The sequence below is a fragment of the Myotis brandtii genome, unplaced genomic scaffold, assembly GCF_000412655.1.
Source record: "Myotis brandtii unplaced genomic scaffold, ASM41265v1 scaffold18, whole genome shotgun sequence".
In the NCBI taxonomy this organism is placed as follows: Eukaryota; Metazoa; Chordata; class Mammalia; order Chiroptera; family Vespertilionidae; genus Myotis; species Myotis brandtii.
Genome location: NW_005356674.1, coordinates 2,977,535 through 2,992,342, shown reverse-complemented (window position 1 = coordinate 2,992,342; position 14,808 = coordinate 2,977,535). Strand labels below are relative to the sequence as shown.

Genomic DNA, 14,808 nt, shown 5'->3' with positions numbered 1-14,808 from the left:
ATAAAATATATTTTAAAAAATAAAAATAAATAAAATATCTAGCACAAATAATAACAGAAAAATATGCATTTTAATAAAAACTGAGAATATGATAGATCTGCATTAATCACAAAAAATAGTGATACACAGATTATTTTGACCACTTAACCAAGTAATTATTTTTTTAAGTTCATTACATCACTTTAACTAACAACACTGCCATTTAACATGGGATTCTCCAACCCATGTTAGAGACCAATCATTAACTAAATATGTATGCCAGGGGAGTGAAGAATGAGGGGGGGGAGACAAAAATCTGTTTCCAGTTGGGAAAAGGAATACAACTAGTTTGCTGAAAAATGAAAATCAGTGAACACTGCAACTTTAAAAGTATGAATGTTATTCAAGTCAAACTGTTTACTGAACATCCTAATGGCTAACCTTTAGAGTTTCTTTAACTTTTATGTCTTTGGTTAACCTAAAACTATGAAAATTACTTCCTGATACTCTCAGTGATATCAATTGTTTATAAAAGGTAAGTTTCTCCAGTCAACTACCATTATAAACTAAAAAACCAAACACTTGCCCTAACCCGTTTTTCTCAGTGATTAGAGTGTCGGCCCTCAGACTGGAGGGTCTTGGGTCTGATTCCAGTCAAGGGCATGTACGTTGGTTGCAGGCTTGATCCCCAGCCCTGGTCAGGGTGGGTGCGGGAAGCAACCAATTGATATATCTCTCTCACATCAATGTTTCTCCCTTCCACTCTCACTAAAAATCAATGAGGGAAAAAAAAATATCCTCGGGCAAGGATTAACCAAAAAGTAAAAAACAAATAAAAGATTAAAAAACAACAAACACTCACCACAGATTATTAAATGAATTATATATACCACTGAGACCACAACATATTCATAAACTCATCATGCCTCATTTCATATTCTAATAAGAATTAAAAGAGAATGCCAGACATCATTCTTCTTAATAATTATGTAGGGTAGCCCTTCATAGAGTGTTTTGTGGTTACAGAGCATTTATGTAATATTTTATTATTTTCATACTTTCACAAAGCAATGATAGTCTCATTAAAATATTAGCAATAAGATAATACAGGCTGGTAAATTAGGCACAATTAACTTGATATATAGCTGAGCATTCAAACATTTAATCACATCAAAATAAATCTAGATACAAATTTCCCAAACTGGTATTCCACTGAACCAGAAAGCATTTACAGGTTTGCTTTAATACACTCTTGGAGAGTCATCTCAAAATATCAGTGTCTTAAAACTGAATACTACAGCTGTCAAGAAACTTGCTTAATATGGCATTACTTAAATTTATTGGCACACTTTTTTTTAACTGTACTTATTAACCTCACAGTAGGAATATTCCAAGACAGCTATTCCTTTAAACAGTCACTATTCTCATCCATGGGTTAGTATTAGAATCATCTAGGTGGCCTACTCCAAAAATGACTCAATGTCTGCAGATTTGGCCCAAGAATGTTTATTAAGATTAAATAAAATTTAAAATGTCACAGCACTGGTGGCTGCTGTATGGGACAGCATAGGTTTAGAATATAATCTGACTCTGTTTCCAAACAAAAGAGAATAATCAGATTTACTCTCCCACCTGAAACAACCAAAAAACTGGACAAAACCATTGTTTTCAGATATTGAGCAACAGAAAGCACAGAACAGTGATCCCTGGGATAGGAAACAAACAAGCTAAGCCTACAACTGCCCCCAGCTTATACCTAGAGATAATTTTCAGACCGCAGCACAAGGAAAGAGAACCCAAACACACCCTAGTGATCTCCCTAAAATGAGAAGACAGAGTTGGGAGGCCAAGGCAGTTGGACTTTTCAGGCCAGAGTACTAGACATAAGAAAGCTGCACAGAGAAAGAGCTCCAGATATTTAAACCAGGTCCCTTTCAAGTCTTCAGCTGAGTACCGATTAGCATATGCACACTAGGAAATTACCTCAGCCTAAAGAAAGAACACCCAGAAAGGAACAAAGTGAAAATCCCAATGTAATTCAGAGGCAACAGAATAATTCCTAATCCCAACACCAAGAGTGAGAAACATAATTCATAAGGCATCAGATTGAATAAGGCATCATCTTGCTCAGTACTGCAGAAAAATTAGCTCCTAAAGGCTGCTTTGGTCCTACCTAATAAAAGCAAAAACAAGCCTCAAAAAGATCAAACTGTCTACAAATAACATAACCTCATCCCAAGAACAAAGCTCAACAATATTTATAGTACAAAAATATCTATCGCCTGGCTGGCGTGGCTCAGTGGTTGAGCGTTGACCTGTGAACTAGGAGGTCATGGTTCAATTCCCAGTCAGGGCATATGCCCGGGTTGTGGGCTCGATCTCCAGTGTGGGGCTTGCAGAAGGCAGCCAATCAATGATTCTCTCTCATCATTGATGTTTCTGTCTGTCTCACCCTCTCCCTTCCTCTCCAAAATCAATAAAAATATATATATATTAAAAAAAAGAACAGCCCTAACAGGTTTGGCTCAGTGGATAGAGCATTGGCCTGTGGACTCAAGGGTCCCAGGTTCGATTCCGGTCAAGGGCATGTACCTTGTTTGCGGGCACATACCCAGTAGGGAGTGTGCAGGAGGCAGCTGATCGATGTTTCTCTCTCATCGATGTTTCTAACTCTCTATCCTTCTCCCTTCCTCTGTAAAAAAAAATCAATAAAATATATATTTTTTTTAAAAAGAACAAAAATATCTATCAACAAATTAAAATTTTACGGACAAGGTAAAAGTCACAATATCCAGCATCCAATAAAAAATTAATGAGCCCAGCTGGTGTGGCTCAGTGGTTGAGCTTCAACCCAAGAACCAAGAGGTCACCGGTTTGATTCTTGGTCAGGGCACATGCTTGGGTTGCAGGCTCCATCCCCAGTAGGGGGCATGCAACAGGCAGCTGATCAAATTATTCTCTCTCATCACTGATGTTTCTACCTCTCTCTCCCTTTCTCTTCCTCTCTGAAATCAATATGCAATAAAAATATATATTTTTTTAAAAGACAAAAAATTAATAAGGCATACAAAGAAATAGAAAACTATTACCCATAAACAGCAACATAACCTAGAAATGATAGATGAATTAGGGCAGAACATTAAAAATTAAACTTAAAACTATAGTCCATGTGTTCAAAATTGTTGTATACACTTAATAAAAGCTTCAAAATACATGAAGCAGAAACTGTTAAAACTCCACAGAGAATTTGACAAAACCAAAATTATAATTAAGAGATTTCAACATCTCTCAAAGACAAAATGAATAGGAAATCAGTAAGGGTAGAGAAGATTTGAACAACACTAACAAATAATTTGTGAAAATGTTTTAATTGACCAGAAACATTGTGAACCAACAACCGCCAAACAAGTAAAGTAATCCTGATTTTTATCCAGGTAAGAAGGGTTCACAAAATAATTCAAGATCCCAACAGTAGAATTTTATGGTTCAAAATAATGTCGAGAGTACGAGAGACCTTACAAAATTCTCTACCTCTAAGGATTACATATTCAAATGTCTAGAGGGTCATGCAGGTAAAGAAAGTTTCTTTTTTTCTTCCTCTTTTTTTTTTCTTTTTTTTTAAGTGACAAAGGCTGGGAGGGAACCAAGGGCAAACTGCAGAGGATTTACTTACCTCCACCCCCAAAAGGGAGAAACCCCCTCTCAACTACCCTCAGTGATGCCATGTCATGAGGGAGTGTACACCCACTGATGCCAGACCTTACAGTTTTCTAGGGGTGCCTAAAATCTGGATTTTTATATGAAGGCTAGATTTTAAAACTATGACCAACAAATTTAGTAAAATTTTTATCAAGCTAAAAAAATGCCTAGGGGCCCTAGCCAGTTTGCCTCAGTGGATAGTGTCAGTCAGCCTGCAGACTTGTGATTTCTCCTTCTGGTCAAGGGTTTGATTCCTCACATCAATGTTTTTGTCTCTCCCCCTCCATCCCACTCTCTCTAAAAAATCAATGGAAAATATCTACGGGTAAGGATTAACAACAACAACAAAGAGCCTGGGGGCCTAATTCACAACCAAATCTCTGCTTTAGTCCAATAAAATGAAACTAAGATAAATTAATTTGTTCAAATTATCAAGGCAGACAATACCATCTGGCCACATCTAAAACACTCTGGACATGAACACAAAGGTCCACACTTTTAGAAGAAATTGAATTCAGGGTGCTTCCAGGACAGATACTTAGTGATGTCTACCTTCTCAGAGAAGATATGAAAACTGTCTTCCAATAGTTGAAAAGGTAAAATTTTATCAAAGGCTTTTTTCAATTGTCCCAGAGGACTAAAAAAAAAAAATGAGGAGGAGACAATTATAGAGACGGAGACTTGGGTAAATTGGAAGGACTTTCTAAAGAAACCAACTTCTCTAAAGAAAAAAAAAAAGTTATCAAACAATGATATGGCTATTCTGCAGAGTAGAATTTAGCTCCCTAACCCAGAAGTATTCAGAAAAGGCTTGGATGAACTTTTAATATTACAGAAAGGATTCTTTGATGTGAAGAAATAGCTGTACGATATATGATCCTTTCTGCCTAAGGCTTTATAAATTCTCATCATGAAAAATAACCCAGTAAATATCTTCCTTGTAAGACCTATGTAAAAATTGAGCTGGTTAGCTCAGTGACACCATATAGAGATCCCTGAGTCAGCCCACAGCTTCTGGTAAATATGACATAGTTATATCCTACGTCATATCCTGAATATGTTCAGTCACAGGCTGGACAACCAAATGATTAACTGTAGAGAGGATTCAGAAATGCATCACAAGAATACCTGAATTGGAATGTTGCTTTCTAATCCTAGATTCCTGTATTACATATTGCCAGAGTCCTAGATATCAGAACCTTAGGCAGAGATTTGAACGTCAAGGGAAAAACATTTAGAAGGATTGGTAGGGGGATGAAAGTCCTTAGGTTGTTACACTCTGAACTCACACCCCCACTTTAGATATGCCTTTAAATACTATATAAAGAATCGCTTCTCAGCCTTGTGGCTAAGATTAAGTATAAATATTACATAAAGAATTTTAAAACCATTCAACCTTTCCAGAAAATATACTGATTTCCAAGGTATAGACCAGGCAACATCTTAAGTGCACATTTTCTGTAGGTTATAACAAAGAAAATAGACAAATGTTAACTGATAAGACAACTAAAATCAGCACACACAAAATACACTGGGTGTAAAACTAGATTAAAACAGCTTGAAAAAAACAGATATTCCAACTCTGCAAAGATTCAAGATCTCTGGAGTAAAAGGGTAATGAATGAAAATTCTGCTAAATTATTATGGACGAGTCGGAACAAGAAAATAGCCAGATATACAGTAATTAAGGTGAAAGTCTACTCCTGACAAGGGAACAAAAATAATAATAATCTTTAAAAGAAAAAAAAAACAAGAGTAAGAGTTTGAAATTAAATGGACAAGAAGACAAAAGTGACTCCTGGACACAAAGAAAAATGTAAGAAAAGTTAGAATAAGAACTTTGAAATACCACTTTTTAAAATAAAAGATAAAATTTAGAAAGTACATCAGAACTCGAAAAAACAAATTTAAATGAATCATACATAAAAGTAGCTAAGTGGACTCTGAGGGATATGTCAACTGAGAGAAGCCAATACAATAAGGCATTAACCAACGAATGATGGCGTGCTATGGATGTTATCAATATGATATGAGTGCTCATATGAAAACAAGGAATGCAAAGAAAGGAGACCTGGATGTTCAATTTAACTTGAGGGACTGATAACCACAACCCCAAGACTCAGAAGATATGTTGTTATACTATATCAAATAGTATATAAAATTATTTTAAAATCAAAGTTTCCAGGGAAGGGCATAAAATAAAAATTTTTATATTATTTTTTATCCTTTCCTAATTATATTTCCAATATTTCCTCACCCCTAAACACCAATCACCATCACATTATTCGACATTGTCTCATCCTTCTCTTCATTCTCCTTAGGCCCACACCTGAACTGCTCTAATTTCTATCTTAACTGCAACCTCTCCCAAAATCTACACCAAATTGCTAAACCCTTGAAGAATATTTTAATTGGGCTGTCCCTATATCATTACAAACTAGCCTACCTAAATTCTTCATGTCCTTCCAAACTTCATTTCTGATATGAACTTTTGACTCCTGCAATTTTTCCCATGCATCTGTATTAAACTGCCAGGTTTTGTCAGTTCTTAAATATAATTCAAAACATTTTATCAAGTATATGCTATGTGAAAGCACTGTGCTAGACATGTTTATAAATTTTAGAATAGGAAATGTCTCATTTAACCTATTCATAGTGAGGCCCTGGCCAGTGTGGCTCAGTTGGTTGAGCATCATTCCGTGCACCCAGAGGTCGCTGGTTCAATTCCTGGTCAGGGCACATGCCTAGGTTATAGGCTCCACCCCCATGGAGGAGGCGGGTGGGGGAAAGTGCAGGAGGCAGCCCAGACTGATGTTTCTCTCTCTTTCTCCCTTTGTCTCAATACAAACGTATTTTTTTAAATCTATTTATAGTGAAATATGACAAAGTATATACAGAGTACACATCAAAGAATTAAAGTATTATGATGACCATAAGACAAAAATTTCCCTTAGCATTTTCTATGTTGTTCCCTTACCACTGCCACCACTATTCAGTAATCAATCCCATATTCTACTCGTAAATCAATCTTTTCTAAAACAGAATTTAAAGTACATCCCTCTCCTAGTTAAAATGTTGTTTCTCAAATGCTTACAACGGTGATTTACAAATCCCCTGTCCCATATCAAGACCGGAGGGAAGGTTACAAGGCACTCAAGGCACTACCCACAGAAATTCCAATTCAATCAGTCTGATAATTGGGAATCTGAATTTTAACAAGCCCTTTAGATTATATTTAATTTTGGCAACCTATAGAAGACACTTTTTTAAAAAACTTTATCAACTTTAGAGAGAGAGAGAAAGAGGGAAAGGGGGGAGAGAGAGAGAGAGCAAGAAGGACTGAGAAACATCAATTTGTTGTTCCACTTATTTATGCATTCATTGGTTGATTCTTCTATGTGCCCTGACCAGGACTGAACCCACAACCCTGTCAAATTGGGACAATGCTCTAACCAACTGAGCTACCCAGCCATAACTAAAACACACTTTGAAAAATGTCAAATTCCTTAGCCTGGCATTAAAGGTCCCCACACAAAAGGCCCCTGAGTAACCACGATACTGCAAGGGGTCTCTCCCCTTCATGGAAATAAACTTTTCTGCAACCTCAACAAGCCAACTGTTCTCTCCATCAAGCCTTACTGAAAAAGAGCAACTAACTTCACCATTTCTCTTGGTCCCACTCAAGCCCCATACTTCCTAGATTTCACTTAAACTGAAACAATTTCTCCTGCCTAATTCTACATCCCATACAGCCAGCCTTGAACCATTATTCAAACTGTTAACTTTTCAGAATTTTTACAGTACTAAAAGAGGAACTGTAAAAAGATTTTTCTTAGGAAAAGAAACCAAACAAATGGTTAAATAAATGTGTGAAATAAAAGAAGTGCATCTACCAGGCAAATTACTAACTACTGTTTCTCTTTACCAGCCCACTAGATAAATGCTCCCTAAAGAATTCTTCCCATATCAGAGAGAACAGGTGAACTTAAATCCCTCCCCCTCAAAAAACTGGTAAACCAACTCTGCTTTAACACTAATCAGATGTCCTTAAACGATGTTCAGAACAGCTATTCAAAAACAAATTATATGAAGGGAAATATTCATTTATGGCTAATTTCTAAAATTTTTACATATGCAATAAAGTTAATTTATAAATGGTTCTACGGAATTAATAAAAACATAGTAAGTGAAATAAATTTTCAAGATAAAAAATAATAGTGATTCACCCTGGCCAGGTGAATCTCTGTGGCTCAATTGGTTGGAGTGTCATCCCATCTACCAAGAGGCTGCTGGTTTGATTCCCGGTCAGGGTGCATATCTAGGTTTGAGGTTTGATCCCCAGTCAGGGCACGTGCAGAAGGTGACCAATCGCTGTTTCTCTCCCTTTCCCTCTCCCCCTCTCCCCCTTCTTACTCTCTCTTTTTTCCCCTCTCTCTAAAATCAATAAGCATATCCCCCAGTGAGGATTAAAAAAAAAAAAAAGGTTGGTGATTCTTCAAGATGATATACAAATGACCAACAAGCATATGATCAATGTCACTAATCATTATAGAAATGCAAATCAAAATCACAATGAGGTATCACCTCACACTCATTAGAATGGCTACTATCAAAAAAAATATTTTGCCTGGCAAGCATGGCTCAGTGGTTGAGCATCAACCTATGAACCAGGAGGTCACAGTTCAATTCCTGGTCAGGGCATATGTCCTGGTTGCAGGCTAGATCCCCAGAGTGGAGTGTGCAGGAGGCAGTCGATCAATGATTCTCTCTCATCATTGATGTTTCTCTCTCTCTCTCTCTCTCTCTCTCTCTCAAATCAATAAAAATATATTTTAAATAAACTTTTTTAAAAATAGAAAATACAGCCTGGTCAGTATGACTCAGTGGTTAAAGGTCGACCCATTCCCGGTCAAGGCAAATGCCCGGGTTGCTGGCTCAATCCCCAGTAGGGCGAGTGTAGGAGGCAGCTGATCAATGACTCAATGACTCTCCTCTCATCCCCTCCCTGAAATCAATTTTAAAAAATAAGTAAAAACAAAAAATAAATTTTAAAAAATTTCATGTGTTCACTTAACCATCGGAGATTTAGGTTTAAAAAAAAAATAATTAAGATGGCAAATTTAGCCCTAGCTGGTTTGGCTCACTGGATAGAGCATCAGCCTGTGGACTTAAGGGTCTCAAAAGGTCTCAGGCTCGATTCCGGTCAAGGGCATGTACCTATGTTGCAAGCTCAATCTCAAGGTACCTCCGGGAGACAACCAATCAATGTCTCTCAGTCTCTCCCCCTCCCTTCCGCTCTCCAAAAATCAATGGAAAAGTATACGTGAGTGGGGATTAACAACAAAAAAAAAAGATACCAAATTTTATATTATGTGTTTACTAACAATAAAAAATTTTAACTATAGTGATTTTAAGTAGAAGAAAAATAAAATCTTAAGTATCAAATGAACTTTTAATGACAAAATTTTTTAAAATCCAGGTTAGAAAAATATAAATCCAGGCTTGACAAAAATATAAAATATTAATATAACACATACAATTATTCAAATGGCCTTTTAATTTAAATGTGTAAACTTGTAAGACCTCAAATAATAAATTTGATCTGTAGAATCAAATCCTGTTAGAGTTGGGTGTGTAGTTTGCCCGACTGGTGGGGCTCAGTGGATTGAGCATTATCCTATGAACCATGAGGTCCAGGGTACATGCCCAGAATGTGGACTGGATCCCCAGTGGGGGGCGTGCAGGAGGCAGTTGATGTTTCTATCTTTCCCTCTCTCCCTTCCTATCTAAAAATTAATAAAAACATATTAAGAATAAATAAAAAATGTGTAGTTTACAATAAGACACTCCAAGCTATATGTTCAAATTCCAGTTAAGAAGATTCTTACTATTTATAAATTATTTGTTCTGTCAAAACCAAAGTCAATTCCAATATTCCACACTGGAAGAGATTCTTAAGACATCTACTCCACTAATTCCAGGGGGGTGGGGTACATACAATGGCAAAAGAGAAAAGTAAGTAAAGTGAAGGTAGTTGTTCAGAAAGCTAAATCTATTTGGTTTTAAGGCAAATACTTCATTTGAGAGCATATCCTTCCTACTTTGAAACTTTGTCTTTTTAATAATTTCATCCATTCAACAAGTTAAACCAGTAACTGTCAGGTACTGGGCTACTATAGTAAACAAAACAAGCAAGGCTCTCACCCTTAGGGAACCAACTACCTACCTACCTAAAAGATAGGCTTTTGTCTTTAAGTCCTTTCACATTCAAAACAAAAACTTGTTTAGTCTATATCACCCTATGTGTTTCAATGGGAAACACTAATCTCCAGCCCCTCCCCATCTTGTAAATGAGAAAATGAATGTCTAGAACAGCGGTTCTCAACCTGTGGGTCGCGACCCCTTTGGGGGTCGAACGACCCTTTCACAGGGGTCGCCTAAGACTATCGGAAAACACATATATAATTACATATTGTTTTTGTGATTAATCACTATACTTTAATTATGTTCAATTTGTAACAATGAAAATACATCCTGCATATCAGATATTTACATCATGATTCATAACAGTAGCAAAATTACAGTTATGAAGTAGCAACGAAAATAATTTTATGGTTGGGGGTCACCACAACATGAAGAACTGTATTAAAGGGTCGCGGCATTAGGAAGGTTGAGAACCACTGGTCTAAAAGGTCCAAAAATATTAAGTAAATCCAAAGGTAAAACCCCTTCGTTCTTAGACTCTAATTAAAACACCAGGAGCCCTACTGTGGCTCAGTTGGTTGGAGCATTGTCTCATGCACCAGAAGGTCCCAAGTTCAATTCCCGGTCAGGGCACATACCTAGGTTGTGAGTTCCATCCCAAGTCAGGGAACATATAGGAGGCAACCGATCCATGTTAACTCTCTCACATTGATGTTTCTCTCTATCTCTCCCCCTCCCTTCCTCTCTAAAAAAATAAAAACACCAGGAAAATATTCATGAGATTTGATCCTGATTACTTTACAGGACTCCAAATGTCTCAGAAAGTAAAAGTTTTCCATTCAACACATCCTTCCAACTCTAACAGGATTTGATTCTACATATAAAACTTATTACTTGAGGACTTGCAAGTTTAATGGAAAACTTTAAATCCCTAGGACAGAATTTATTAAGTTCCATGCCATTAAAAAAAGAAAAGAAATTATACTTCCTGCTACATGATAAAGCATGTCCCAATATTTAGAGCAAGGGGGAAAAACTGACACAAAAAGTAGTAGTCACTATAATTCTGTTTTGTGGCCTAGAAAGTACAGTAATTCTATGAAGCAATATCCCATTCACCTGAAGCTTCAGAAGGTTTAAATATACAAGGCAATTGAAAAACCAAAACCGTGATAATCAGCTAATTTACATTTCAAACAATAACAAAACCTGAAGTTTCAGAGAATAGTCTAAGTTTGACAGTAATTGACCTAACAGTTCAGTCTCTTCTCTCACCTCCTCCTCCCTCTCTCTACTTCTGCACAAGGGATATTAAGTACATATATGTGCCAGACACCAAGTCCACAGACTTGTTCTCACAGGGTCAAAAGGTTTTTCCCCACTAAAAAGCAAGCCCATATATAACAAATTTGGAGAAACAAACTTGAAGAAGGTATAATCATCCTCCATTTGTAGATAAAGGAAGTTGAGGCAAAAACTTAAAGTAACTTGTCTACACAAAAGCAGAAGAATCAAGATTTGAACCTAACTACAAAGTTTGTAAGCCTTTTACTTTCCCTCCCTCACCTACTCTCACTTTTTTCCTGTGTCTCATAAACACCTACACGCAAGTCACTGCTAGGAGAGAAAGGATAAGGCAAGAGGAACACAAAAATGTACAAAAACATGTTATTTTCCCTAATGTATCAGAAGAATTAGTTATAAAAACTGCACTGACAAAAAAATTAAAATAAAATAAAAACTGCACTGAACGAGTTTTAAGTGCCTGTGACTGGAACAAAGGGTTACAGAGATTCAAAGGACAAAGAGAACTTTTTAGTGGGAAAAGAGGAAAACATAAGGCATGTATGTATGTTTGAAAAGGCAAAAAATATCAACCTGGCTGAAGCAGAGCAATTATGTAAGAGAGCAGTTGAATACAGGCTGAAAAGGTAGGACTGCATCAGATGTTCGAGGGCCTGTTGAAACAAACTCCCTATTTACAGCATGCAGCAAGACAGAATTACACTTTACTTTTACTTATCTTCATGAAAGAAAATTGCACAGGCCCTAGAATTGAATGAGTTTGTTTTTCAACTAAGAAAGAGAGTCTAGGGTAGCACCTGATACCAAGTTTATTAAATGCTGGATCTGAATTCAAATAACTGATTTGTTCCCCTATCTATCGATAACCACAGACTACATGGGGGGGGGGGGCACCAAGGAGGGAGGCCTGAAGCTACATCCAGATTGCTGAAATTTTATGCCAACTACTCAGTTACAAGGAAGTAGAATCCACAAATCTTTTCCATAGAATGGAGGGGGAGGGAAAGTGAACAAGAAAAAATAATTACAAAGCTCCACTTGTCAGAACAATTCCCCTTGTGTTGCCAAGACTGGTTTTAAAAAATATTTTAAAACGACACTTGGGGACTCTTTAAATATAATTTTATCTTTAATGGCAAATTTTTTTTTAAAATCCAGGTTAGAATCTGGGGGAAATGTTCAATTAGACCACAACTAACCTGAAGCTACTGATAAGAACTTCAAATCCAAGTACCTACACAATTCAAAACTACCATTTCCCCCCTTAGAGAGTTAAATCCCATCTACCTAGTAAAAAGGAGACTTAGATCTTCAAGTGTTACCTGGATAACATCACTCTCTACTGCTGTTCTATCTAGCAGCCCTATGTCCGCTCTTTCCCCTACTTCATCCCTACTATCATTACCTCAGCAATCCACTCCCCAAACCTCCAAGAATGGTTTGTGGATAAGAAAGATATAGCAGCTCCATTTCCTCAGTCCACAAACTATCAAAAGCTGTTAATAAATAAATAAATAAATAAATAATAAATAAATAAATAAATAGATAGATAGATAAATAGATAGAACACTCCATAAAAATTCGCAGTGGGGTAAGAGGGAATCTTGAAACCAATCAAATTCTAATGCTTACATTAGTAAAATTTAATCTGAAAGGAAACTTGAAATCTAGCCCAAAACTCATTTTTTATATTAAAAAATTGAGACCCAGGGCAGTTTAGTGATTTTCCCAGGGCAAGTGATTCTCTATAAAGTTGTTAAGATTCAACCAGTCACAGTAGAACTTAATCACCTTCTAACAGAGTTACTTAAATTTTTATGAGATTAAGTACCTGGTGTACCAAAAAAACACAATCTTAACCTCTTCTGCACTCCTTCAGTGCCTTCCCCCAGAGCTATACAGAAAATGCTAGATGAATCTCAAATTAATAATCACAAAATTACACTTCTTTATCTAATTTAAGACAACGTGAAAGCCTGAAATGCCTAAATTTCTGAAATACTGACTAAACAAGTGAGTGGATCAACAAAACCTCAAAATTTGTGTCGTAATAAAAATATGAAGTGGAGTATATTACTGCTTTTTTGGCCAGCTGCCCTTTCCTTTGTATATTAACGTTTTCATCGTGTCTTTTTTTTGGGGGGGGGGCGGGTAATAGTTATTATACGTGCAGTTAATCCAAATTATTACTTTTGAAAAACTTCGATTTATTAGACAACTTAGCATCTCCATCTCTCAAAAATAACTTGAAAATATCCTCCCCACCACACTATTTTTTTAATATAGTTTTATTGATTTCAGAGAGGAAGAGAGAGATAGAAACATCAATGATGAGAATCATTGATCGGCTGCCTCCTGCACACCCCGCTCTGGGAATCGAGCCCGCAACCTGGACATGCGCCCCTGACTGGAACCAAACCCGGGACCCTTCAGTCCACAGGCCGACGCTCTAACCACTGAACCAAACCAGCTAGGGCCGCACTAATATTTTTTTAACAAAAACACCTAATATAACCCTCTACCAGGCCACAATGTATTAAAGCCACAAAATCAGTAAGAAACGTAATCCTGTAAAAATCCCACTAGCTAAAAAGTATTTAGTACCCTATCAAGTATTCCCTGGCGCACTGTTTACCGTCCAACTGTCAAAGCATTTGTGGAAGAACCTGGGGGAAAGTTCCGCACCGAGTTCATTAGCTGTGGGCGCGTCACATTACACCAGCACCCACACACAACACCGGTTTGGGGAAATGCAAACACGCCACATGTACATGTTTTAACCAGATTTAACTAAGCTAGGTATTAAATCAATTCTTGTACCGAAGGTTAAAAAAAAAAAAAAAAAGGCAGCAGGACACATGCATATTTCACGTCATTTTAAAAAACCATCATCAGAAATGCTAAGGAACTGACCTAAGATGAAATAAACAGTTTCAAACGTTCAGACCGCTGTACAAAGCGGTTTGGAAGGATTCTTTCTGAAATGCCGGTGAAAGTCCTTTGGAGTTTCAAAACTAATGACTGTATACCACTGCACAAATAACAAAAGCTGAATAATGCAAACTACCATGTTCTCGAACCGTTCCCGTTACCATTGACCAAAGGTATTAAAAAAAAAAAAAGCCTAAAAAGGGAACAATAAAAGGCGTCTCACCGCAAACACAGCACGAGAGGGACTGTCGGAAGTAAGGCAAGAGCCTGTTAATCTCGGTAAACGCCTTGGGGTCTCCGGGGTCGTAGTTGAGCACTAGGCGGCTCGCGGAAATGTAGAGAGCAGTAGCATTCACGGGGTTCATTGCAGACACTTCGACACCGTTGGCTCCCGGTTGAAAAAAAATTCCGGATCCAACTTTGTGAGCAGCCTGGGAACAATGGCGAATTTGCAACAACTGGGAGGAAATCAGAGCAGAACCATTGGCCAAAGTAGTCACCAAAATCCGTGCAAGTTTGCGAGGCTGAAGCAATCCTCCCACACATGGGGCCTCGGCGCCCCTCCTCCGTCCCTGAGACTTGCAGATGAAGAAGAAAAAAAAAAAAAGTAGAGGAACCAGCGTTCGAGTTTGTCCCAGGCGGCCGCGGGGCGCAGAACGTGGCGGCTTCGGGGCTCGGGCCGCGACTCGG

The 14,808-nt window shown here is 37.4% G+C and overlaps 1 protein-coding gene across 1 annotated transcript in view; it reads right to left on the bottom strand.

The window, feature by feature from the left end:
- The window catches only part of MSL2 (male-specific lethal 2 homolog (Drosophila)), a 33,875-nt gene extending 19,073 nt beyond the window's left edge, over nucleotides 1–14,802 (bottom strand). The window contains exon 1 of the mRNA XM_005863543.2: nucleotides 14,342–14,802. Within this exon, the coding sequence (XP_005863605.1) occupies nucleotides 14,342–14,483 (142 nt within the window). The 5' untranslated portion in view covers nucleotides 14,484–14,802. The remainder of the gene's footprint in view (nucleotides 1–14,341) is intronic.
- Between the last annotated feature and the right edge of the window lie 6 nt (nucleotides 14,803–14,808).